The 24,907-nt window shown below is 38.9% G+C and overlaps 1 protein-coding gene across 1 annotated transcript; it reads left to right on the top strand.

Moving 5' to 3' along the window:
- Positions 1-91: 91 nt before the first annotated feature.
- On the top strand, positions 92-20,837 carry IFNGR1 (interferon gamma receptor 1). The gene is made up of 7 exons (XM_059083986.2): positions 92-386; positions 10,103-10,217; positions 10,916-11,079; positions 12,270-12,442; positions 14,605-14,794; positions 17,289-17,416; positions 19,715-20,837. The coding sequence occupies exons 1-7, from the start codon at positions 302-304 to the stop codon at positions 20,264-20,266; spliced, it is 1,407 nt and encodes a 468-aa protein (XP_058939969.1). The 5' UTR covers positions 92-301; the 3' UTR covers positions 20,267-20,837.
- The last annotated feature ends 4,070 nt before the right edge of the window (positions 20,838-24,907 follow it).

Here is a 24,907-nt window from a genome sequence, read left to right as displayed (position 1 = left end):
CGCGCCCCGCCTCCGCGCCCCGCCTCTCCAGCCCCGCCTCTCCAGCCCCGCCTCTCCAGCCCCGCCTCTCCAGCCCCGCCTCTCCAGCCCCGCCTCTCCAGCCCCGGCCCCGCCTCCCGTCCAGGCTGGCGTCCCAGTCCTGGTCGCGGCTTCGCCGTCCGCGCCCTACTTTCCTGTCCACGCTCCGCCTCTCGCTGGCGGGACGGTCTGCGGTGGAGGAAATGACGCCAGGCATAGGCCCGAGGGCCGCGCTGGGGGCTGCCCGCAGTTCTGGGCATCACCCTAATCGGTCCGGAGCAGCATGGCTCTCTTCCTTTTCCTCGTCCTTATCGTGCAGGCCGGAAGCTGGGCTGAGATGGGCGCCACGGATCAGAAGCTGTCCTCGGGTATTGTCGCTCGCGGCAGCGCCGCGACCGGGTGGGGACGGGAGGGGAGGGAGGGAACCCCACCGGCCAGGAACCCATCTCCCCCGCTGAGGAGCCGCGTCCGCGTTTGTCCTAGACGCCCGCATTTGTCCTAGACGCCCGCATTTGTCCTTGACGCCCGGTGGCTTCGGGTCCTAAGGGGGCGGCCGCCGGGAAGGCGACGCAGGGTTTCCGCGGTTTGCAGCCTTCACTTCCCTTACTTTGGCCCCTTCCGTGGTTACCAAAACAACAAAACACGTTCTCTTAATTAATTTTTAAATAAGTGAGTTCCCTGGTCAGCAGCTGTACACTGTGGCCACAGCTCATGACTTAAATATTCGTAAGGTAGGCCCCGAATCCTTAGAAGTTCTTTAGCCAGCTGAGAATTATGAAAAGGCAGTAACTGCCTCTTACGTGTAAGTCTGGAAGTGGTCCAGTGGGTGCACTCACGAGCCCATTTGTCAGACGGTAGGTCTCTTCGCATAGCTTAGTTCCTCGTTTATCTCCGCCTGCTTTTTGATGTTTCCCAGGAAACATGAGAACATGTTTTTTCTAAAGCTAGGTATAATGATAATTAAGAGCTCCAGTGAAATCAGTAGTTTTTCTGCAAAAGGGATAAACCTAGATTTTCAGACAACTGGACAGTCTTGAGTGTCTTCTCTGTGCAGGCAGTTAGCTGCCTGGAAGGGGTCAGGGAGACCCAGCTTCCTTTACCCTTGGCAAACTCTGGGTCTGCACCTCTGTGTTATGACTTCCTCAGTGACACTTGTTAGATGTGCTCCATTCATATCCAGCTCTCCTTTGGCTTGCCGTTTAGAACTCAAGCAAACAAATAAGTCATTCCTTGAAAAAGAAATTGTGCCAGGTGTTGGGAATACAAAAATGGGAGTTATTTAGTTTCTGCCTTCAAGGATCGTGATTTTATAGCTAACAGTTATCAGGCACTGTTTTAAGTTCTTATCACACCATTTCCCAGAAGTCCTATAAAGTAGGTGCTGTTGTATCTCCAAATACGGATGAGAAACTGAGGCACAGAGAGGTCTAACCAAGTTGCTGCTATTCACTGGGCAGCTTAGCAGTTGGGCTCCAGAGTCCAGGTTCTTATCTCTGCATTCTGCGGTTACCTAGAGCGTTAGTCATCCACAAGGGCAGTTGCAGTCGTTTGTGATAAGAGCTTGAACTTACACATAGGTTACTGGAACGCAAGATATGGGCGTGTGCCTCTGAGCAGGGGAATCAGGAAAGATTTTACAAAGAACATGACCCCAGAGTTGGAACTGGAGGTGCAGAGAGACTTGTGTGTGCAGAGGAAGGGCTGTGAAACAGCAGGTTGAACTAGTGGAATAATTTAAGCATTTTATTGTACAGTACGTGTGTGAGCATATAAGGGGAGAAAGGATATGTGGAGAGGTAGGAACCAGTTAATGAAGTGCCTTGTCATGTATAACAGCAAAGGGCAGAAACACAGCTTTGGCTCACATAGACAAAAAGAGGAATTTTTTGGCTCAGAGAATCCAAGTGAGAGTTAAACACAAAGGTACAGATGCCAGCTGGGCCTCAGGAAGATGAACCTGGAACTCAAAAGTGCCCAGACCCTCCATTTCTTACTGCTGACTCAGTGTTGGCAGTCTTTTCGACTTGGCAGGAATCATGGATGTTGCCAGCTTTGGGGTTTTGACATCTTGCAGCTTCCTCCAGCATAACCAGATCCTGGAAGAAGGCTCTGATTTGCCTAGCTTGGGTCAGACGCCAGCTTGCATGGAAAGGATATTGTTACAGGTAGTGGCAGTAGAAGACTTCCCAGAAGAAGAGCAATAATGTTCCTGAAAGAAGTACAGGTGCTGAGCCAGCAAAATAATAGGCTCACTCTCCCTTGCTCAAGTCAGTGGGCAGCCAGCCATGGGGTTATTTTAAGGAGATAAATGATTTCATGCAGGATCAGATAGGCCATTTAGAAAGCCCATTCATCTTACAAAATAGTTTGGTGGTAGACCCAAAGCAGGGAGGTCACATAGGAGACTGCTGCTTAAGTCTGGGAGGAGACCATGGGAAGAGGCAGTTTAAATGGAGAAGAAGAATTTAGAAGACAGAGTCAGCATAACTTGGTGATTCACTGGATGTGGGAAGAGAGGAAGAGGGTGACTGAAGTTCCGGGCTGGGGCAGAGCATTAAACCAAGTGCACGGCCCTTCCTTCTGAGTACAGAGCCCTCCTGAGCATGGGGCCGCTCGTGACTACACAATTCGTATGTCCTTGAAGCCGGCCCCCGGAGTAGGATTGCCTGCCTTCCCCCCACAGGAAGATCTGTGGCTTCTATACTCCAGCATTTTATAAACACAGGTGTCAGCTACCTTCTTCCAGTTTGTTCTTCCACTCTGGGTATTATCTGAAGAGCATACTGCTTTAGCACAGGGGTGGGGCTCTTAACTCACCTTCTCCACTTGGTTATCAACTCTTCATTCTCTAACTTTAGGTAATGCTCTGGGTGTGTTGAAATTTTTCATTATTTTCTTTGGAATCTGTATGTTTTTCAGAGGTTCAAAATACTTAAATCAGTGCATTTCAATTATATTTATTGAAGAGGGTATTAATAATACTTTTTTCATTTTATTCTGATTCATGATTTGTATGGAGTTTTGAAAGATCCACCTTTTGCTTCTATATAAAAGAAACCCTAAAGAATTGAAGAGAAAAATAACCCCTTTAAAGAGCTGTCTTATACAGTTTGGCAGCAATAGTGCCATTGTTGTATAAGCTAAATGGATAATTTATGGTTCCATTATAATTGGACAAAGAATCAGAATGAAAGATGAACCAGAATTAAATGAGTTCCTGACAAGAAGGAATGAGTTTACTTGTAATTTTCTTATTAAGGGAGTATATTTTAGATTATCCCAATACTATTCAATAGATATCCATTTCAATCATGTCCATTCTAAATAAATAATTTAATTTAATACATTGTTCAGATTTTTCAGTGCCATCGTGATTGTGATGGTATCATAAATCAGACAAAATTACTTGAAGCAAATGCTTGTGATGTCATCAGAAAACAATTATCTCCAGTTCCTTTTTACATATGGAGCTTATTTTCCCCATCTTTTATTAAAGTAGCATAGAAATGATGCTTAAGCAGCTTTTGTTAATTAAAACCAACAAAACTTTACACATTGTCAAGTCTTTAAATAGCTTCTCTTAGCCTTTTTTCTCTTTTTGGTAAATATTACCTCCCTCCTAGAATGGTTTTGGTGCTTAACTGAGATAATGCGTAACAAAGTTGAGCTCGTAGCTTGTCGTGTAGTAAATGTTTAGTATATGTAGGTGACTATCATTCAATTATGTGCATCATTATTTTCACAAATATATTTTAAAATATTGTTTTAGTTATGAATGAGAAATTGTGTCAGCTTTAAAAAACACAAACTCATCCAGATCAATGTGAGAAATTTAAAGTAAGCTCAGTGGCTGACTTCTTCCACCTATTTCCTGTTCTTCATAGACTGAAAAGGCCTCTTTAGTTTTTTCAGTTCCTAAACTATTTCTCAACTTAGAATGAATTAGTCCAAAAGGGAATTAGTCTTGAGAAATGACTTCTCTCAGGGACTAGGTGGATCTGGTTCACTTAGAATTTATTGGCATGCCATGCAACCCAACTAGATGAATAAACAGGAACAATAATAGAACCTGCATTTCAGACCAGAAAAGTGGCTGGGGAGAAGTTTTTTGGATTAGCTCTAACTTGGTGATTTGAGTGAAAGATCTGGGGGGGTTTTAGTTAATTACGTGTTCGGTGTAAGCCACTCTTTGATATGCCCATCTCTTTAAAAAAAAAGCAAAGGAGGAAAAGTATGTCATTCACATCAGGTGCATTATTACTTCTGGGCCCACGTTTTAAGAAAGAGAGAGTGAGTGGTAAAACGTGAAGACAGGAGGAAGAGAAGACTGCAGGGATACTGGGGGTCTTGACCCGGCTAAGGAGCTATCATATGGAAGGTGAAATAGTCCTGAAATATTTTAGATGTCCTCACTTGAACCCTTAGTTCTGGTACTCTTTTTCTGGAAGGTACAAGGAAATAACAGAAGGAAGTAGCAAAAGGACCGTTTTTCCATTAGTTTCACAAAGTGATGGATATGATTCATTTCAAAGCCCCCAAATATTGATATGTTTCTGTTTTAAAACTTTTATGAGTGCTTGAAACACCAAGTGCAAGAATTCTTAAATGTCTTTATTCATCTTAAATCTAGCAGACGCTGCTACTTGCTAAGAGAAAAAGTTGGAAAGCATTAAGAAAAAGTTATTTTATCAGCACTATAAAACCATTCAGTAGATAGATCATAATCATAAATATATCTGAAAAAGATGCCAAAGTCTGGATTTGATGTTTTTACTTTTTCTGCCCGGACTTCTCATTTTGCAGTGTAAAAAGAGACCTCTGTGAAAACGTCCATGGCCCCTCATCTTTAACACGAGGAAGTTGTTAGCTCTTTTCTCTGAGAGTTGCTCATTCAGTAAAGGGTCTGGATGCTTTAATGTAGAGTGTTTGTTTTTGAGTTGTAGTGTCAGATGACCTAGAATCCTCCAAAACGATTTAATTACTGGCCTGTGTATCCTTACTTCTTTATGCTTCTCAGTTTGTCCTTCCCATAGAGAGGTTGGTGAGCAGATAGTCACACGGTGTCTACAGAGTACAGAGCTCTGTTTGGCCTTAGATGTACGCATCTTTTATTTAGTCTTCGAATGCTATTGTGTAAAAATCGGTGAACTACTGAGGCTGTGCCTCTTCCAATAGAGGCACAGGTGCTTTTGGTGGTTATGGGATGGTGCACAGGAGGCAGCCTATGCTTCTGTCACCGTCCATGCAGAGGAAACCTGGAGATATCTGTAGCTGTTTGCTTCCCTTTCTGCTGCCTTCTCCAGTAATTATTACAGAGCTGTTCTGGCTGCTGGTTTGGGGGCTTCCGTGACATCTCCACTGCTTCACCACTTGCTGATCTTCATATGTCTTTTCTGTTCTCTACCTTGGTCTTTTTTCATATTTATCACCAGGAAACAGTTAGTTGTAACCAGAACTCTTCTTTTTGTCTGCTGTACTTAGAATGTTATGAAAAGTGATTCTTCTCTCCTTTGTTTGGTTTTGTTTAATCCTCAGCTGCTAGTTCCTAGAGGAGTTCTGGGAAGCAGATCTAAAAAGAGCTAAAGTTTACTCTGGGTAGGATGCAGATATAATGCTCCAAATAACTCTGAACCCATTTCCAAAAACAACATGTGTTATAGAAAACTGTCGGCACTTTTAAGAGATAGGGAAATCTGCAAGATTATTCTACTTCATGAAATACTCTAGTAGGATCTTTCCTTTAACTCCACACTCTCTTGCTACTTCTACATATATTTTTATTGACATAAGGTAAAGTTTTGATGAACAGAAGTTTGCTATAAGCCTCAATTATTTATCTGAATATGTAGCCATGTAAACTTTAGGTTATAAATTCTGAAACTTAAGAAAACAAGTTACTCATGTCAATTTATCATGAGATTTTAGCAAAGATGACAAAGGCAGATGTCTAATAACCGCATGGTTTCTCTTCTGGTAGCGTTAAAACCACAGGTTACATCCTTTGGTGTCAATATTCAAAAGTTTCTCCTTTAATCTAGTAGTAATTTCTGTTTGCTGGTTCCATTGCAACCTCTTCTCCTACCACCTGTCTTGATTGCTCTGGAAGCTATGGTTTATCCTAGTCCTAGTCCTTATCCTAGTCTAACCATGTCAAGCTTTTAAATTATGGGAAATATCACCTGACTCACATGAAAAACTAATCTAACGTAGCACAAGTCTATTGCTGTTTGTATTTTATAATGTATGATTCAGTAACCTCTTAAATTTAAATGCACTTTATTTGATATTCTAGAATACAGATTGATTTCTATATGCCTTTTCCTCAAACGCAGAAATTAACCTCAGATTGAGTACATACAGTTAAAATGTCATTCCTGTTGGGAATAATTTAGGGGGCTTAAAAGGAAGTGAAGAGGGCTTCCCTGGTGGCGCAGTGGTTGAGAGTCCGCCTGCCGATGCAGGGGACACGGGTTCGTGCCCCGGTCCGCGAGGATCCCACATGCCACAGAGCGGCTGGGCCCGTGAGCCATGGCCGCTGAGCCTGTGCATCCGGAGCCTGTGCTCCGCAACGGGAGAGGCCACAACAGTGAGAGGCCCGCGTACCAAAAAAAAAAAAAAAAAAAAAAAAAAAGGAAGTGAAGAACTTCACTGGAAATGAGAAAGAGAATCCTTGTTACACAGTGTCAGGAAGCTTAGCAACACCATCACCTTCAGTAGCAGGGAAAGTAGGAAATGTGCCTGGTGAGCCCAGTGGCCTAGTGAAGGAGGTTTCCAAGCAGACTGAAGGTGCCATGTGGTTTCTTCTTGTTTCTTGTAAAATGTAAGATTACAGACAGTAATCAAGGGAAGGACTGTTAAACAAAAAGAAACCAGGACCTGATGGTTTGTAAATTCTCAGCCATGAGAGAAGCAAAAGATGCTAAAATTAAGAAATGGCTTCTGAGGGAAGTTCTGATTCATTATGAGTTTGCTTAACATCAGGTACCTCTCTTCTTATCTAGTTGCAAAATTATATTTGTATGTGTGATTATTATTTGATATCAATGTTGAATTGAATCTGGAGGGGGGTACCTTAATTTCCTCCTCAACCGCAGAATGTGAGCTGTTTGAGATGGTTGTTTCTGTAGTTGAGGTGTGAACGCACCATAGAAAAAGGAACCCTCTTAAGGAGGCCTTCGTCTATGCTGCTGTGTATGGCCATGGGAACTCCACCAAAACCAGGGCTAAATCTGGCAAGACCACTGTTTCCTGACTCACCTGCAAGGAAATTGCTTAGAGAACCAAAGATGGTAGGTACCAGCAGCCACCAACAGTATTCCAGAAAGAAAGACTAAGTAGAAAAATGGTAGATGTCTGATCCCTGGCTGCAGATCAAAAGGCATGTTGTACTTACTGAATACTTGAATCTGAGACATCCTTCCAACTTCATAATCTCAGCCTTTAGGCACAAATTGTTTTGCTGCTTTGGTGAGTCATATAGAAGTTAGACATTTCAACAGTAAGCAAAGCTATTCGCTGAGCGAGAAACATAAAATGTACTGGTTTATCAAAAAAATTCTGTTTTATTTAGTTTATCTATTTTTTTAATTGTATAATTTACAATATTATATTAGCTTCAAGTGTATAACATAGTGATTCAGTATTTTTATAGATTATACTCCATTTAAAGTTATTATAGAATATTGGCTATATTCCTTGTGTTGTACAGTATATTCTTGTAGCTTACTTATTTTAGACATAGTTTATGCCTCTTAATCCCCTACTCCTATCTTGCCCCTCCCCCACCACTGGTAATCACTGGTTTGTTCTCTATATCTGTGAGCCTGTGTCTGTTTTGTTATAGTCTGCCATTTGTTTTTAGATTGCACATATAAGTGATAACATACAGTATTTGTCTTTCTCGGACTCATTTCACTAAGTATAATACCATCTAGGTCCATCCATGCTGTTGCAAATGGCAAAATTTCATTCGTTCTTTTTATGACTGAGTAGTATTCCATTGTGTATATATACACCATATCTTCTTTATCCATTTATTCATTGATGGGCACATGAGTTACTTCCATATCTTGGCTATTGTAAATAATGATGCTGTGAACATTGGGGTGCATGTATCTTTTCAAGTTAGTGTTTTCGTTTTCTTCAGATATATACCGAGGAGTGGAATTGTTGGGTCATATGGTAGCTCTATTTTTAGTTTTTTGAGGAATCTTTTTACTGTTATCCACAGTGGCTGCACCCATTTACATTCCCACCAACAGTGCAAGAGGCTCCCCTTTTCTCCACACCCTCTCCAGCATTTATTGTTTGTAGATTTTTTTGATGATGGCCATTCTGACTGGTGTGAGATGATTTCTTATTGCATTCTGTTTTTAAATTAGTTTTTCCTCCTAAATAAAAAAGATTCCTAAAATTATAATAATAAAGCAAGGTTTCTCAGTGTTCGGCACTGATGGCATTTTGGACTGCCAAAATGTGAAAAGCTATCCTGTGCATTATCGGATATCAGCAGCATCCCTAGTCTCTATCCTTTAGATGCCAGTAGCACTGCACCACTAACACCCAGTTAGGAGAACCAAAAATGTCTCCAACAGTGCCAGATATCCATGGGGGACAAAATCACCCCTTGTGGAAAACCACTGATATAAAGGAAAAAATAATCAGAAAAAAGGGAAAAAATGACAGTAGAATCTAATTGTCCTTTAGTCCGTATAACTCTTCATCTATGTTTTGCTTTGAAACGTTAATACAGGTGCTAAATAGTTGTAAGTTGAGACAGTGTACCAGTTCGGGTTCAAATATTGGAATTTTTATTTTGGGAAAAAATATAGTAGGTGTTTTCTTCAATAGAAAGCAAACATCCTATGTGTGTGAAATTAACACCTTACTTGACAGGTGAGGAATTCTGAAGTAACTCTTTAGTAGTATAGCAAGGAAAGAACCCAGATTTCTTAATAGTCAACCCAGGGAATATTTTTCTTATTAGAGCAGTCTACTAGGTGTAAACATAAGTGATCATCATTATCATCTGGGATACTTTCAAAAAGTATAAACTTTTGGCTCTCTTTGAATTTTTTAGGATGATAATTTATGTTTGGAAGCCACTGCACCTGACCACATTGCTATTCATTTATTTATTTTAGTTGTATAAGCACATCATGTTTAGTGGAGTTTTCCAGATAGATAGGATTGAATAAGCTTAAATTTGGGGTCATATTGCTAACTCTGTCTATATACCTTCATATTCATTCATGAAGAAGGGAAGGAAAGGAGGAGGGAAAGAAAGGGAGAGAGAGAGGAAGGGAGGAGATGTGTGTGTATTCAATTTTTTAAGGGGTGGTGGACAATAACCTTTTACACTGAGCAGGGGACAAAAATAGCTGCTTTTAGGAACTAGATTATGGTCATGGGAGTGTTTCATGATAAGATGTTAAAATGACGCCTGCCTATTCTCTTGTGTGACACTTTCATGTCTTATCAACAAACATTTTCTAAATTGGTTTAAAAGAGCAAAAGCAGGAAGAAATATAGGGTATGTTTTGAAAAAAGCCCTGCACACCTCAGAGAGCAAAATGTTGATGAAACTGGAATGCTTGATGGCTCCGTCAGGCAATTGTTAGGCATCTACTCCTGTGCTAGAGAAAAGATAGTAAAAGTGTGTAATAGTACTGGGTGGAGGGTTGAGAGCCCAGGTAGTAGTTTAGAGTGAAATTGACCATCCCTTTTGTAGCCAGTTCTTCTCTAGACATTGAATACAGTCTGTGTGATTAAATGAATTGAGGATTATTATTGCAACAGGCAGTGCAGTTATTTATAAAAACTCCTCAAACATTCTAGGAATTTATTGCTCATACTATATTTGTGTTCCCCTTGCATTACAGTGTTGTTCCAGTAATTTTAAATAAATTCAAACACTTCTATACATTTTTAAATAAAATTAATTTTTAGAAATACTTTAATTTAAATAAATTTATTTTCTATTCTGGTGAATTCTTTTCTTCAAGTACATATTTGGCTAATCTGGCTTCTTATATTGAGGTTTTCTAATATTAATGTTAGTTTCTTACATCCATCCAACTTACAGTGCCGACACCAACCAATCTTACAATTGAGGCCTATAACTTGAATACTGTTCTATTTTGGGATTACCCAGTTATGCCACGGAGCCCTGTGTTTACGGTACAGGTGATGACCTATAGGTGAGTGTCACTCTTTTATCTTTTTCGTTCTGTTTTTGCCTAGGTCCTTGCACGTTTCATGACTGTTTCCTTCCGTCCTCGTTCCTTCCCATGTGGCAAAACTTCCTGAACTGCTTATAGACTTATAGACTTCCAGAAGTAATAAGGATGCAAATTAGTTCTTTTTTCAGAATACTTCCTGCCATTTAATTCTTCTTCCTGTCAGAATTGAAGTAGAGGAGTATCACTAACTTCTGACATTTTAAGGCATGACAAATAAAGGTTACAGTTCTGTCTTAAGAACAGTGAAGTCCTCTTACTTCCTATGGTGTATGTACTGTTGAATAGAAAGAAAAATGTCAAAAAATTTTTTGACAAGTGTTAGGAGTCATTGTAATATGTTGGATTCTGTAATTAAGTAATGACTCAATGAAATCGGTTTGTTTAAAGAACAGATTTTTTAAAATTACATGTGGAATGTGGTTTGTACAGGTCTTATTTTGAATCGAGCCTCTTTATTGTAAATGAATTTACTATAGACCTTCTAACCAAAGAGTAAAGGTTTCCTACTTTGTCTAGCTTCTCCGTCCTATTCTTATTCAGCTCTTTCTACCAGCTCCATGCTATGAATGAAAAGCAGAGCACAGACAGAGATGGTTCAAGTTTAGGTATTAACAATAAAAGTTACCTTTGTGGTTCTTTGTTCGTCTTCATTTTAGGGATGGGCAATGGATTGATGCCTGTAATACCTCCCATCATTCTTGTAATATCTTTTCCATAATTGATGATCCATCAAGTCCTCTCTGGGCTAGAGTTAAAGCTAGGCTTGGACAAGAGGAATCAGTCTATGCACAGTCAAGAGAATTTATTTTATGCAAAGAAGGTGAGTGGAATGTATACATGTCTAAATTTTAATCTTACGCATGTCTTCTGAATATATTTGCTTCTATAAGCAGTTGCTAAAAATTATCAGAATGCCTCAGAAACATTTGGAGGAATTTAGGGAGTTCCTGTCTTCTCTTCTCCCAAGCCCCACAAAATAGGGCTAAGAGGCTCCCCTCACTTTGCCCCTTCTACGCTGTGACACTTCCACCCCATGCAAGTGTGGGTCTGGACTGTGCACCCCTTCCTCTCTCTGTCCTCTGTCACTCCTCCCTCAGTCGCGTTCACTAAGGACTGTGAGAGCTGCTCTCCGTCTTCCCCTCTGCCTTAACTCCTCAAGGCCTGTGGGAATTTTAATACCAATTTAATACATTAAACGTTTTAGAGTTCCATAATCGCCTTCATCCTACTTCAGCTTCAGCCCCCACCTTGGTTCTGCTCCTTCTTTTTGGATCATGCCTACTTTTTCTCTTCTACAGGCCCCTCCTCTACTTGCCCTTGAAGTAGTTTTATTCCCCAGAGTCCATGCTTTTGTCACCTGATAATTATACCATCTATATGTCAGATTTTTCCCACACAGATATTATCAAGGGCATACTATATGCCAGAAAGTATGCTAGTTCCTGAGGATACATTGATGAGTAAAAACAGACCTGCCTGGCACACAGTAGGTGTGCAGTAAATACGTGAAGAATAGATAAATGGTTCACCTACAAGTTTCCAGACATCAAAGACATATAGTAAATATTTGTGGAATCAGTGAATATCTAGTTCTGATTTTCATAATAAAAATTGAATGTATTTAGCAAACTTTCATAGAGCCTTCATTCCACATATCCATAGGCGTTGGAAATACAAAGAGTTTCAGTGAGGATTCAAAGATAACTAAAATGCCTTTTCTGAAACGTTTTTTAGAGAACATTTTCTGTTTTCTGTTTAATGTTTTTTAATCTACAGAAGCAAAGATAAAGGAAAAATAACTTCATAGAGCTTCTATTATGTCAAGGCTTTTTACCAATATTCACTAAGGACAGTTAAAATATCTTCTAGATATCTGTGGAGTGATTTACATGTGGTCCTGCTTTAGAACAAGAACACAAAGAGTAGGTTGATTGAGTTTTGGTAGTGATATGTAATACACTGTGAAGTTCCAAGGCTGGTACAAATTCTACTTCTTTTTTGTCCCCTCAGGGAAAATTGGACCACCTAAACTGGGTATCAGAAAGAAGGAAGACCAAATCATTGTTGATATATTTCACCCTTTAATTACTGTAAATGAAAACGAACCAGAAGCCATATATGATGATGAAAATACTTGTTATACCTTCACGTACAATGTGTTTGTGAGAATAAATGGAAGTGAGGTATGTTTCTATTTCATCTCTTTCAAAATGGAAATGTTTCTGTTGCTAGCATAAGTTGTTTCTATATGTGGTGTAATGAGAGTGGAGTGTTCATGAATATTCAGGCAAGACTCGTGGTTCATAAGTTTTACTAAGACAAAAAATATATGAATGCTGCTGAAGGGAGTCAGTACTGGCGTTAATCTTTAACACTGGCCATGTGAAAACGTTTTAAGTTTTTCTTTGCCTCTTTTAACAGCATGGTCCTAATCTAGGATATTAACCTGTGTTTTTCCATTTCTCCACTGGTACGATGAGGATAATTTTAATCTTTTCTTCCTCATTGGTAGTTACGTAGTGACGTGAAATAATATGAAGCTCTAATTGGAATCTTTGTCTTTGAAAGAAAACACTAACAGTACTACCGTGTGGTATGATTACATTCTAGCACTGGTGTGCAGACCACACTTTGACTAGACTTTTTCTGTGCCATCCATTCTCCACAGCACTGCCATTCCTTTATTTAACAATATTTGTTAAGCACATGCCCGGTGCCTTCTAGGCACCAGGAGATAGCAGTGAACAGTACGGACAAAAAAACTCCAGTGATAAGTACTGTGGAGAACAACAAAGCAGAGAAGAGGGCTGGGCAGGAGTGATTTTCAGCAGGGTGGCCAGGCCTCACTGGGCAGTGTTAACTGGAGCCAGGGCTGGAGGAGGTTAGGAGGTGAACTCTGTGGATGTATGTGGGAAGAGTGTATCAGGCCGAGCCTGGCAGTAGCACCCAGGCATGTGAAGGGAGCAGCAAGGCTGGCTAGAGTGCGGGGGCAGATGAGGTCAGAGAGTTCACTGGGGGCCACTTCTCTAAGGGCTTTGGAGGGATTGGACTCTTATTCTCAGTGCGACATTGTGCCTCTGGAAAGATTTGAGCAGAAAAATGACATCTGATTTAGGTTTTAAAACATCACGGGTTGCTAGCTGAGTTGTCTTTCTAAAGTGCAGATCTGACCATATTACTCCACTGCTTAAAACTCTTTAACAAATCCCCATCAGCTACAAAATAATATCTAAATCCTCTTCCATGGCATGACTTGCAAGGCCTTCATGATTTGGCCTCTTGCATCATTTCCAGCTACCTTGTCTCCCCATTCCTTCCAACTTCATTTTCATTTGTGACTCGGTGAACTGCTTACTGTTCTTAGTTGCCTGCAGGTACACTGCTCTTTCACAGAATGCCCTTCTCCACCTTTTCTACTTTGGAAAATTTCTACTCATTCTTCAGTATTCAGCTGGCATATCATCTCTCCTTCGAAATCTTTTCTGACAAGGTGGACTGTTTCCTCTTCTATGGCCTGGTTATTCCTTGTTCCATAGAGTGGTCCTCTTGGAGTACTTGTTACTCTCTTACATTTCTTTCTTATCTCTCTTCCACTCTCTATCATAAGTTATTTGAGGTCAGGCACCACTGCCCTACCTTTGTGTTCTCAGGCCCTAGCACAGTGATCCATGCACTGTGGCTGGTTGAATGAATGATCAACTCCCAGAGATTGCTTCAATCCCTTCTGTGTATCACTGCCAAGAGATCCTACAGCCTTTGCATAATACCTGTGTTATTCTTTTTTTTTTTTTTTTTTTTTTGTGGTACGCGGGCCTCTCACTGTTGTGGCCTCTCCCATTGCGGAGCGCAGGCTCCGGACGCACAGGCTCAGTGGCCATGGATCACGGGCCCAGCCGCTCTGCAGCATGTGGGATCCTCCCGGACCGGGGCACGAACCCGTGTCCCCTGCATCGGCAGGCGGATTCTCAACCACTGCGCCACCAGGGAAGCCCTACCTGTGTTATTCTTAACCATGAGATGCTTTTCTCTCTCACCAGCTAAGTTTCTAGCACTAGAGGAATAGGACTAATGAACATTGGTTGGTTTGACAACTAAGAGTGAACATTACTGCTATTTGAGTTTAAATTCATAATCTCTATTTTAACTTTTAAATTCATTATCTCTATAAAGAACATTTTAATGGATATATTGCACCATGCCATGTTGAAGTAACAGATTGACTTATTGTTTGATATCAACACTATTTTCAGACATGTTCCCAACATTCATCATATTGAATGATTGATTTTTTCTTTCCAAATTAAAAGGAGTCATGCATTTTCATTGTTTTCTTTCCTCTTTCCAGACCACAAATAAAATGTACATAAAGAAAGAAGATGATTGTAATGAGACTCAGTGCTTCTTAAGTATTCCTGTGTCCTCACTGAATTCTGAGTACTGCGTTTCAGCAGAAGGAGTCTCAGAAACGTGGGCTGTTACAACTGAGAAGTCGGAAGAACTTTGTATTACCGTTTCTGACAATAACAGCGCAGACGGTAGGTTCTTGCCATTTTTTTCCTAAATGTAGGGAGTGATCACTAAAATAGGGTAATGTAAAAAGAGGCAATTGGTGATTTCAATAAATCTCTGCTCTTTTAAAAAATACTCAGTAGTTCCATTCTTCAGAGAAGTTCAAAATTAAAAATAAGGCCATTTTTCAGGCATTAAGAGATACAAAGCAACCCATTTAGAAAGCCATGTGATGACCTTTTGACCCAGGAAAGAAAAAATATAACAAAAACATAAAACCATGTGCATAAATGTCTGCATTTCAGGATCATGCATGATGATATAAGTTAGTTTATTACTCCAGTATAACAAGATGTAATATATCCATTAAAATGTTCTTTATGGGGACAGTAAGTTTAAAAAGTAAAAGCAGCAATGTTCATTGGCTAAAATTGTGTGATATGTGAACTGGACAAGCACTGGAAATTAGCATCCAAAAATAAATATAGATTGGTTTAAATGATGGATTGTAGGTCAATTTTATAACACATTTTAAAATCATTATTTTTATTTTATTATTTCTTGTGTGTGTGAGGGGGATACATATGATAGAACTTCAGAACTGGCCTTCTCATTTGGCAGGTACCTTAACAAAAATTTTGACTCTTTTTTCATGGTATGAAATTTAAATGTTCATTATAGATAATTTATAAAATATAAAAAGCCAGAAGGAAACAAAATTATCTAAATAGTTCTAAATTACAGACACTCAGTTACTCACAGTTTGGTGGTCTTTTTCCATCCTGTTTTTTCTTTTGCTGTATAGTCTTGATCATATTATGTAGTATATGTAACTTTGTATACTGCTCTAAGCATATGCTATAAATATTTTTCCATGTTATTTTACATACTTTATTAATATTATTTTTAATATCTCTAGAACATTTTATTATGAAGATCATATTTATTTAATGTTCCTCAGTTTTTGGACTTTTGATTACTTGTAGATTTTTCTCTATGATAAATCATGCTTTGGTGATTGTCTTTGGGTGTATATATAATTTTTTTGATTGTTCAAAATGTTTTTAGAACATATTTTCTAGGTTAAAAAAGTGTACAAAAAATAACACAGTACAAATTTCTTTTTGAAGAATGGAAATCTAGGCTGAAGAATCAGACCAAACACCTAAAATTAATACTAAAAACTTTTAGGCCATTATATGAGGGTTTCAAATAGGTGACTTAAAATAATGCAGTGCATTTAATACCAGTTTGTGTCTTACTGTTTGGAGTAAGAAAATCCTAATTAATGCATAAAATTTGAAATAATGCAAATGCCCTAGATTTATTAAAAAAAAAAAATCCTGAGTTACAAACTGGGCTGATATTGTGTCCACATGATGGCACCATCGTGGCTCATAAGCAGCATTCCCTACCTGCCTGCTCAGTGCTTCTAAGCAACGTGCCAGTGTTGCTTATGGGGTTATTTTATCTTTTCCTATTGTAATAATTATTTCACCTCCTGTAACAGGTGTGATAGAGGCATTTATTTGAGTAACTTCCAGAGTCGTTATTAGAATAGAAATTAAAGGTAATAAAATGCTATGAAGGAGGGCAAACACCACCACTGTATGTAGAGTACTGTTAATTTGTTTGTTTTGTTTGTTTGTTTGTTTTTGGATTTGTTTGGTTTTTTTGTTTGTTTGTTTGTTTGTTTTGGCCGTACCACACGGCATATGGGATCTTAGTAGATCGAACCCACACCTCACCCCTCTGCAGTGGAAGCGTGGAGTCTTAACCACTGGACCGCCAGGGAAGTCCCAAGTACTGTAATTTGGAAGAGAGGACTATGGAAAAATAAATATTGAAGATTGTGCTTTGAAAATAAAAAGCAGCATTAGAGAAAAATATACAACCGTGATTATCGATGTTCGTGCTCTGAAACGGATCTTCCCAATTTTATATTATTCGTTGTATCTGGTTTTCATTCAGGGGGACTTTATTCCTGTTCAACTTTCCTGTGTGTGTGTGTGTGTGTGTGTGTGTGTGTGTGTACACATCTGTATTTTTATAGGTTTTTGTAATCTTTAAATAAATAACAATTTAAGAATTCAGAAGGGTGGGACTGAATTATTTTAAGAGTTAGAGACATTGCCAGAATTTATGTCTAAAGAATATATTTAAAATTTTTTTCTTTTGCCTCTTCAACTGAGAGAAAAGCGTAACTCTAGAAACACTCTGTATTGGGGGCTGTAAGGAAATTGTATGAAAAAGTTATTTTAGCCACATCATATCGTGACAGTGTAGTCACAGAAAGTTTAGAATCTCAAAGCTGGGAAGAATCATGTTGATATCTAGGACAGGTATGTAATTTTTTACTCATCTCTCCTGACTTCTGTGTCAGTGTTCTTTAAAACTCTGACCATATTAATTACCTGATATGTAAATCTGTTAAAGAATAACACTAAGACTTTATAACTATTTGATGGGTATAGCAGTGTTCCACTGTAATTCTAATTTGTGATTTTTCCCTTTTCTTAGATCCTGTTTGGATTCCAATTGTTGCTGCTTTACTACTCTTTCTAGTACTTGCCCTGGTAGTTGTATGTTGTCTCGTTAAGAAGATGAATCCATTTAAGAGAGAAAACATCATGTTACCCAAATCCTTGGTAATATATTTAAATATTTTTTCTTTAATTATATACAGTTGGCCCTTGAACAACACAGATTTGAACTGTGTGGGTCCACTTATACTTGGATTTTTTTCAATGAATATGCTGGAAATTTTTTTTGAGATTTGTGAGAATTTGAAAAAACTCTCAGACAAACCACATAGTCGAGAAATACTGAAAAAATTAAGAAAAAGTTAGGTATGTTATGAATGTATAAAATAGACATAGATATAAATATAATATGCAGAATATGTGTGAATTGACCATTTATGTTATTGGTAAGGCTTCTGGCCAACAGCAGGCTATTAGTAGTTAAGTTTTTGGAGAGTCAAAAGTCATATGTGAATTTTTTTTTTTTTTTTTTTTTGGCTGCGTTGGGCCTCTCACTGTCGCGGCCTCTCTTGTTGCGGAGCGCAGGCTCCAGATGCGCAGGCTCAGTAGTTGTGGCTCACGGGCCCAGTTGCTCCGCGGCATGTGGGATCTTCCCAGATCAGGGCTTGAACCTGTATCCCCTGCATTGGCAGGAAGATTCTCAACCACTGCGCCACCAGGGAAGCCCCCATCTGTGGATTTTTTGACTCCAGAGGCGCTCAGTGCCCTTAACCCTTGTATTGCTCAAGGGTCAAACGTACACTAAAATGTTAATTTGAAATTTTCAGTAATTCTTAAAATTTGTTTTTTAAAGTAGAATGATGTTCAGCAGCATGTCACCTATCATAAATAACTCAATCTTCCACACATCCAAAACCACATATTTTTTACTATGCGCTATGGTTTTTTATGCATGGGGCAAAGGCCTAGTGAGACAGTGCTAAGGAGCTTAAAGTCTAGTGGGAAAAAGGATAAGTATTCAGTGGTTGTGCAGTGTGATAGGTTCAAAGGTAGACGTTTATGTACATGCCAGCGAGGACTTCTTTTCTTCTACCTTTGCAGGGTAGGGTTAGTCATGGCTTTTCCAGAGGCAGTGATGCCTGAACAGTCTTGAGGGACAGATAGGAGTTTAGCCAGGTACTAAGGGACAGTGTGTGCTAAGGCCCAGTGTCAGGAAAGCATGGCTTTTGAAAATCTGCAAATGCAGAAACTCTTCATGGTGGTTAGAGGGTAGAAGGAAAGATGACCCAACAGTGAGTCTAAACGAGAAGTGTGACACTTTAATGCCTAACATTTAAAAGTCTTTGTCTGATGAAAAGAACATTTAAAAGTATCAGAATGGTAACTATTTAAATCAAATATGACAGGCGAAATATCTGTGATATGCGAAGGGCATATTTAACTTTGTTATGGAAACATTATCTTTCAGTAGAGGGGTTAAGAACTATCAACAGTTAGTAGACAATTCACCTATGAATTATAATATTCTTACTACTAGTAGTTAAACACAAGCCAACCTTTCAGTGTGCTATTTTACACCCACTAGAGAAGGAAAAATAAACCTGAATATCCATTAGTACCTTGTAATAAAACGGGTATATGCTGGCAAAAAGTAATTGTAGCCCTGAGCAAAGGTAAGCATACAGTGGGTATACAGAGTTGTAGCATGCTAAACATGCCACACTCTTAGATTTAGTAATTCCTCTCTTAAGAATTAATTCTTAAGATAATTCATAAGTAAAAAGATGTCTAGAAATATTCACTTCAGCATGTTTTATAAATGGTGAAAACTGGAACACCTTAATACTTAGTATTAGAGAAATTATTTAACCATCAGTGTAAAATTACTGAGCCCTTGAAGATTAGGATTATGAAGACAAATGGTAAAATACTACGTAAAATAAGTAGCTGTACTCCCATTACAAATGTAACATGCATACGTGTCGAAGGTAGTACACAAAAAGCAACATACGTTGGTGAGATAGTGACTTTCTAAAAATTCTAAAATATTGTTTTTTTGTTTTTTTTGTTTGTTTGTTTTTTGCGGGCCTCTCACTGTTGTGGCCTCTCCCATTGCGGAGCACAGGCTCCAGACGCCCAGGCCCAGCGGCCACGGCTCACGGGCCCAGTCGCTCAGCGGCACGCGGGATCCTCCCGGACCGGGGCACGAACCCGCGTCCCCTGCATCGGCAGGTGGACCCTCAACCACTGCGCCACCAGGGAAGCCCTAAAATATTGTTTTTAATATTAATATATTTCCAGTAAAAAGAAAGAAAAGGCAACTATCAGATTCTACTGTTATCCTAAATGTGCCATTCAGTTGTATATTTAGTTAACCATTACCATTAGACCATTTTTCTTTTGAGGATGAGCACTTAAGTTTAATAATTGATTATTTTTAATCACTGATTTCTCCTCCCCTAGCTGTCTGTGGTAAAAAGTGCCTCTTCAGAGACAAAATCTGAATCAAAATGTATATCACCCATCACCTACCAACCAATTGCCATGGAAAATGAGCAGCTCTCTCCAGGGACAATTTCAAGCGTGCATACTGAGGACAATCCAGGAAAAGCAGAACATGGAGATCTTTCTAGTGAAACAGAAGTGGGGATCACTGAAGAAAATATTTCTGACTTGGCCCCTGGTAGCTCTCTGACCCCAGTAAAGGGAGAAAATTCTGTCCATGCAAGCAGTAACCAGTCTGAAATGTGCAGCATCACTTTAAATGCGTATCACTCCAGAAGTGGTTCTGATGGTGGCCTTGTGGTATCGGACAACTGCTCTAACTCAGAATTTCCCCCAAGTAATAAAACTGAAATAAAGACAGAAGGACAGGAGTCCATAACGCTGAGAAATACTACCACCTCCTTTGGTTATGACAAACCCCATGTGTTAGTGGATCTTCTTGTAGATGAAGGTGGTCAAGAGTCCTTGATTGGTTATAGACCTACAGCAGATTCCAAAGAGTTTTCATAAGATCAACCAAGGTCACCAACTTGGAAGGATCTACTTTTCCTGAACAGTTTTTCTGCTTTGATTTCATGAAAAGGTCATGATTTCAGAAATTGTCTTCTTGATAGTAATCAAATGGAATGTCATGGTTTAGATAAAAGTGTAAAGACCCTGTTTGACACTGTCACTTCTGGTCGGAAAACTGCAGAGTCTTTAAAAAAAACCAAAAACCACTGTCACATGTGAACTTTTCCATCTAGATTTGTGAACAGTAACACTGAACGGTCTCTAATAACCCTGCCTCCTATAATGTTGGGTGTTACCCCCAGCCAGGGTCCTTTGTAACCACTTCAAGAGATAAAGTGGATTTTTTCCTTTCTGTGCCTCAGCATGGTATTTGTTTTTGGAAGTCTACGTATATAGTCTTTGCTAATACTTTCAGAAAAAACATGAATGCTTTTCAAAATTGTACTCAATTGAATTGAAATCAATAGTGTTAACAGAGTGTAAATAAAAACATGTATATATTTTTTATGGAACATTGCATTTAAGGATTTTTATAATAAAGTAACTTCAAAGTTCATTTTTGTATTCATTCAGAGTTAACTAGAATATTTTTTATTCATTTGCTTGTTTCCATCCATTAATGTTATAGAATCATTTTCTAATTATTCATCTCTGATTTTTAAAACAGTCCTAAAAATAGCCTAGTCTTTAAAAATGGTCCTTTTATATCTGTATCTTAATATTTAGCAATCAGTGTGCAGAACACACAAGCTGTGTGTCCCAAGCTGTTTGGGGGGAAAAGCAGAGATTTAGCTGTAGAAGGTGTAGAGGGAGGAGTCTCTAGCATAAAGATGGTGGTCAGAACCACAGGGGTGGGTGAGGAAGAGCTAAGTAGCATGTGGCGTGAAGAGAGAATCCCCAACAAGAGGCAAAGCAAGAGTTTATATACCACATAAAAGTTCTTGGGAATTACTAAGACGATAGGAATTTTAAGACTCAAGTGAATTAACTGACTAAAAAAAAATGTTAAATACAAATTACGTGAGTAAATTAAGCCATGGAAAAAATATTTCTCCTCATTTAAAAGTGCAAATTAAAACGTGTTGCTGGTTTATTAGTGGGAAAAAGGTACTAGTATACTCATTTGGGGGACAATGTCTTATGAATTGCTTTTGAAACTGATACAGGAGTACACATAACATCCCATAAAAATCCATATCCTTTACAGAATCTAATCTCTATTGTAGGAAGATTATAAAAAGTAAATTTGTAAGGCAAATGAAAAATGTAGACATTACAATGGGAAAAAGCAAAAATATGAAAATAATGGATATAGCCAAGGATAAGGTGATAGGTACCACTCTTAATAAGGAAGGTAATAGGTATTACCACCAAATGTAAACAGAGTACCTGTTCTTTTTACCCTAGCTAATTCTGATAACAATCTTTTTCATTGCTCCCGGTCTTTATAGAAAAAATACTTTAATGCCTTCATTTGCATTTCTTTCATAATTAGTAAAGTTGGGCATATTTTGTATATTAGGTGTTTATACTTCTGTGACGACTAAAGTTGTCCTTGTCCATTTCTTTCTGGGCTGTGTACATCTTTTTTATTGACAGTATCCTTTGTCTGCCATGAGTTACACATTTATTTTATAATTTCTTGCCTTTCACCCAAGTCTTACTACATAGATGTTTAAAACGTTTATAAAGTCAAATTCAGTTTTCCTTTCATTCTTAAGAAAACTCCCTTTTCCAAGAAGATAAAAATTTTCACCCATGTTTTCTTCTACTATTTGGGAGTCATTGTTTCATTTCTACTTTTAAGTCTTTTATCTGTCTAGTTTCTTTTTTTTTTCATTTAAGGCATGAGATAGGGATTCAGCTTTATTATCTTGGTTTCTAGGGCTGCCATAATAATTGCCACAAACTTGGGTGGCTTAAAACAACAGAAGTTTATTCCCTCACGTTTCGGAGACCGGGCTAGGTTCTGTCTGACAGCTCCCTGGAAAGGTCCTTTCTTGCCTCTTACCAGCTTCTGGGGGTTGCTGGCAACACTTGGCGTTCCTTGACTTGTAGATGCATTGTTCTAACCTCTGCCTCTCTTGTCACATTCTTCCCTAGGTGTCTCTGTGTCCAAGTGTCTCTTTATAAAAACACTAGCCATTGGATTATGGCCCACTCTAACCCAGTAAAACCTCATTTTAATTTGATTAGATCTGCAAATAGGTTATTTCCACATAAGATCACAATCATAATTACGAAGGGTTATGACAACATATCTTTTTAGGACACACAGTTCAACTCATCATCTATTTTCCCCTTATAAATTACTCAGTTGTCCCAACACTACTTATTAAAACATCCAGCTTTTCTGTGCTGATTTCAAATGTCAGATTTGTCATATGCTGATTCCTGGGACTGTTCATTGTTTTGTCTTGTATCCATACCACACTGTTTTAATTCTTACAGCTTTCTACTGGGGTTGTTTTACCTTGTGAGCCCCTCCTTAATACTTTCGGTCAGTGTTCACTGCTCATGTTTCCCACAAATGATTGTTCTTTCAGGTGAGTGGTAGAAATTTTTCCCAAGTTTTCCCCAAAATTTGGAGGTCCTTTTGGGATTTTTATTAACCTGCATTGACTTTGTACAATGTTTAGGAATAACTAGCACTTTCCAAATTCGATGTTCTACAAGAATGGATTATTGAATATAGCATTTCTCTATTCAAGTCTTATATCCCTCATTAGAGTTTTATGCTTCCTACAGGTGTATGGCATTTCTTACATTTAGTCCTTGATATTTTGTGTAGCTGATGGCAATATAATCTTACATTATGCCTTCTAAATGACTGTATGTAAGAAAACTATTGTTACAGATTGTTTTTAATCCAGCCAACATCTAAACTGTTTTTTAAATGAAGTTTCAGTTGATTGTCTGGTTTTCCCAGTATACAACTGTGTCGTCTATAAATAAGAATCATCTTGCCTTCTTGTTGCCAATAATGTACCTTGTATTTTATTCCCTTGTCTTCAAACTTTGATAAATTGGAATAGTCTGTTTCTCTAGAGCAACATACCTACTAAATCGGTCAAAAGCTGGTGACTGTGGGTAAATCACTTAGCCTCATGGGAGTTGGATTAAATTCTCTCTACCTTTGGCTCTAAGAATCAGTGTTTCCATTTACATTAACTAATAAGGGGATCCTCTTTCTGACACAGTTCTGATTCTTAAACTAATTTTTCCCCTAAATTATTACTGCTTTCCAAAAACTTGTGCCATTGCATCATCATTTCATGCCAACTTAAATTGTCTAAGATTACTGCCTGTGTCACCTTTAGGATACTGGATTTTATGCCTAAGAAGAGTAAATGGATGACTTAGATCATAAATCCCAGCTTCGTTTGTTCGGTGACTAGTTAGCTTCATTTATGAGGTGCAGGACTTACTCTACATTTTCCCCTTCTATGCTTCTACATTCTCCCCTTCTATGCCTCTACATTATGGAACTTGTTCTCTTTTGGTCACTAGAGCTACCAGCTGGGAATGAATGAACAAACAAAAACAGATGTATATTATTGAACTGTTTTCAAAAATACCCACCTCCTCTCATCTTTACAACACCCCATGAGGAGGAATTGCTGTCTGCATTTAAGGTGAGGAATCCATCAGATTAAGAGACTTACCCAGTAAGTGGTGGAATGGGGATTCTGCTTCCAGTAAATCTCAGCTGCTGGCTGGTGGTTATTCACATGTTTAGTGGTAGAGAGATCCTAGAGTAGAGATGTTACGTGGGATGTTTAACCTGTGTTCAGACACTCTAACAGTAGAAATATTTTAGAAATAGTTAAAAACTAAAGGGGAGGAATTAAGCAGATAGAGGAAGGTAAATTATCTATGATAAATTTATGAGTTATCTATGCCAACGGGAGATGGAAAAAAGTCTTGCTGGCTTGCACTGAGATACCCATTAAAGATTAATGTTTAGGTGTGAGGGGATACTTCGAGATTCTCTAGAAAATTCTGTAGCCTGGGAGCTGAGGAATAAACAATTGACATTTATTGAGTCCTGACTATGTGCCAGGCCCTACGCCAAGAGCTTCACTCGTGCTACCTCGTTGCTAAAATTCCAGAGTACCTATATTTGATCAATGAAACTAAGCCTTGGAGAGGAAGAGTAACTTCCATCTGCCACATAGTGCAAAGCATTTCTTCAAAATGAGGAGAGTGATGAGGGAATTGCCAGACTAGCTGCTCCAGGAAGGACAGGGAATCTAGAGCACCACTGAGTGGAGGATGGACTTGGCCCTTCTCTCCTGCTGGTTGGGGCTCAAGAACAGCATGTCGCACACAATAGGTAGGGCAAAGCCTGTGGGCCTGAGCAACACTGATTCTAACCCACCCTAGGTTAGAGATTATGGCTGGAGAAGGGGCATACTAAATATAAACTCTCAGTGATGGGTCAATGTCAGATGATGATGTGGTCTAAGAAATCTCTTCTTTCAGCCGACATTGATTCTGCACCTACCAACAGCCAAGCACACACAGTGCTCCCTAGTCCCAAATATGTGCAGGGTAGTGGTTCATTAAGGGCAGGGGCTCCAAAGTCAGAGCACTTGAGTTAGAACCCCAACGTTGCTCCTCATCAAGTGATTCCTT

Source organism: Kogia breviceps, chromosome 13 (genome assembly GCF_026419965.1).
Source record: "Kogia breviceps isolate mKogBre1 chromosome 13, mKogBre1 haplotype 1, whole genome shotgun sequence".
Lineage (NCBI taxonomy): Eukaryota > Metazoa > Chordata > Mammalia > Artiodactyla > Physeteridae > Kogia > Kogia breviceps.
Note: the sequence above shows the minus strand (reverse complement) of the source record. Positions and strands in the feature narration are given on the sequence as shown.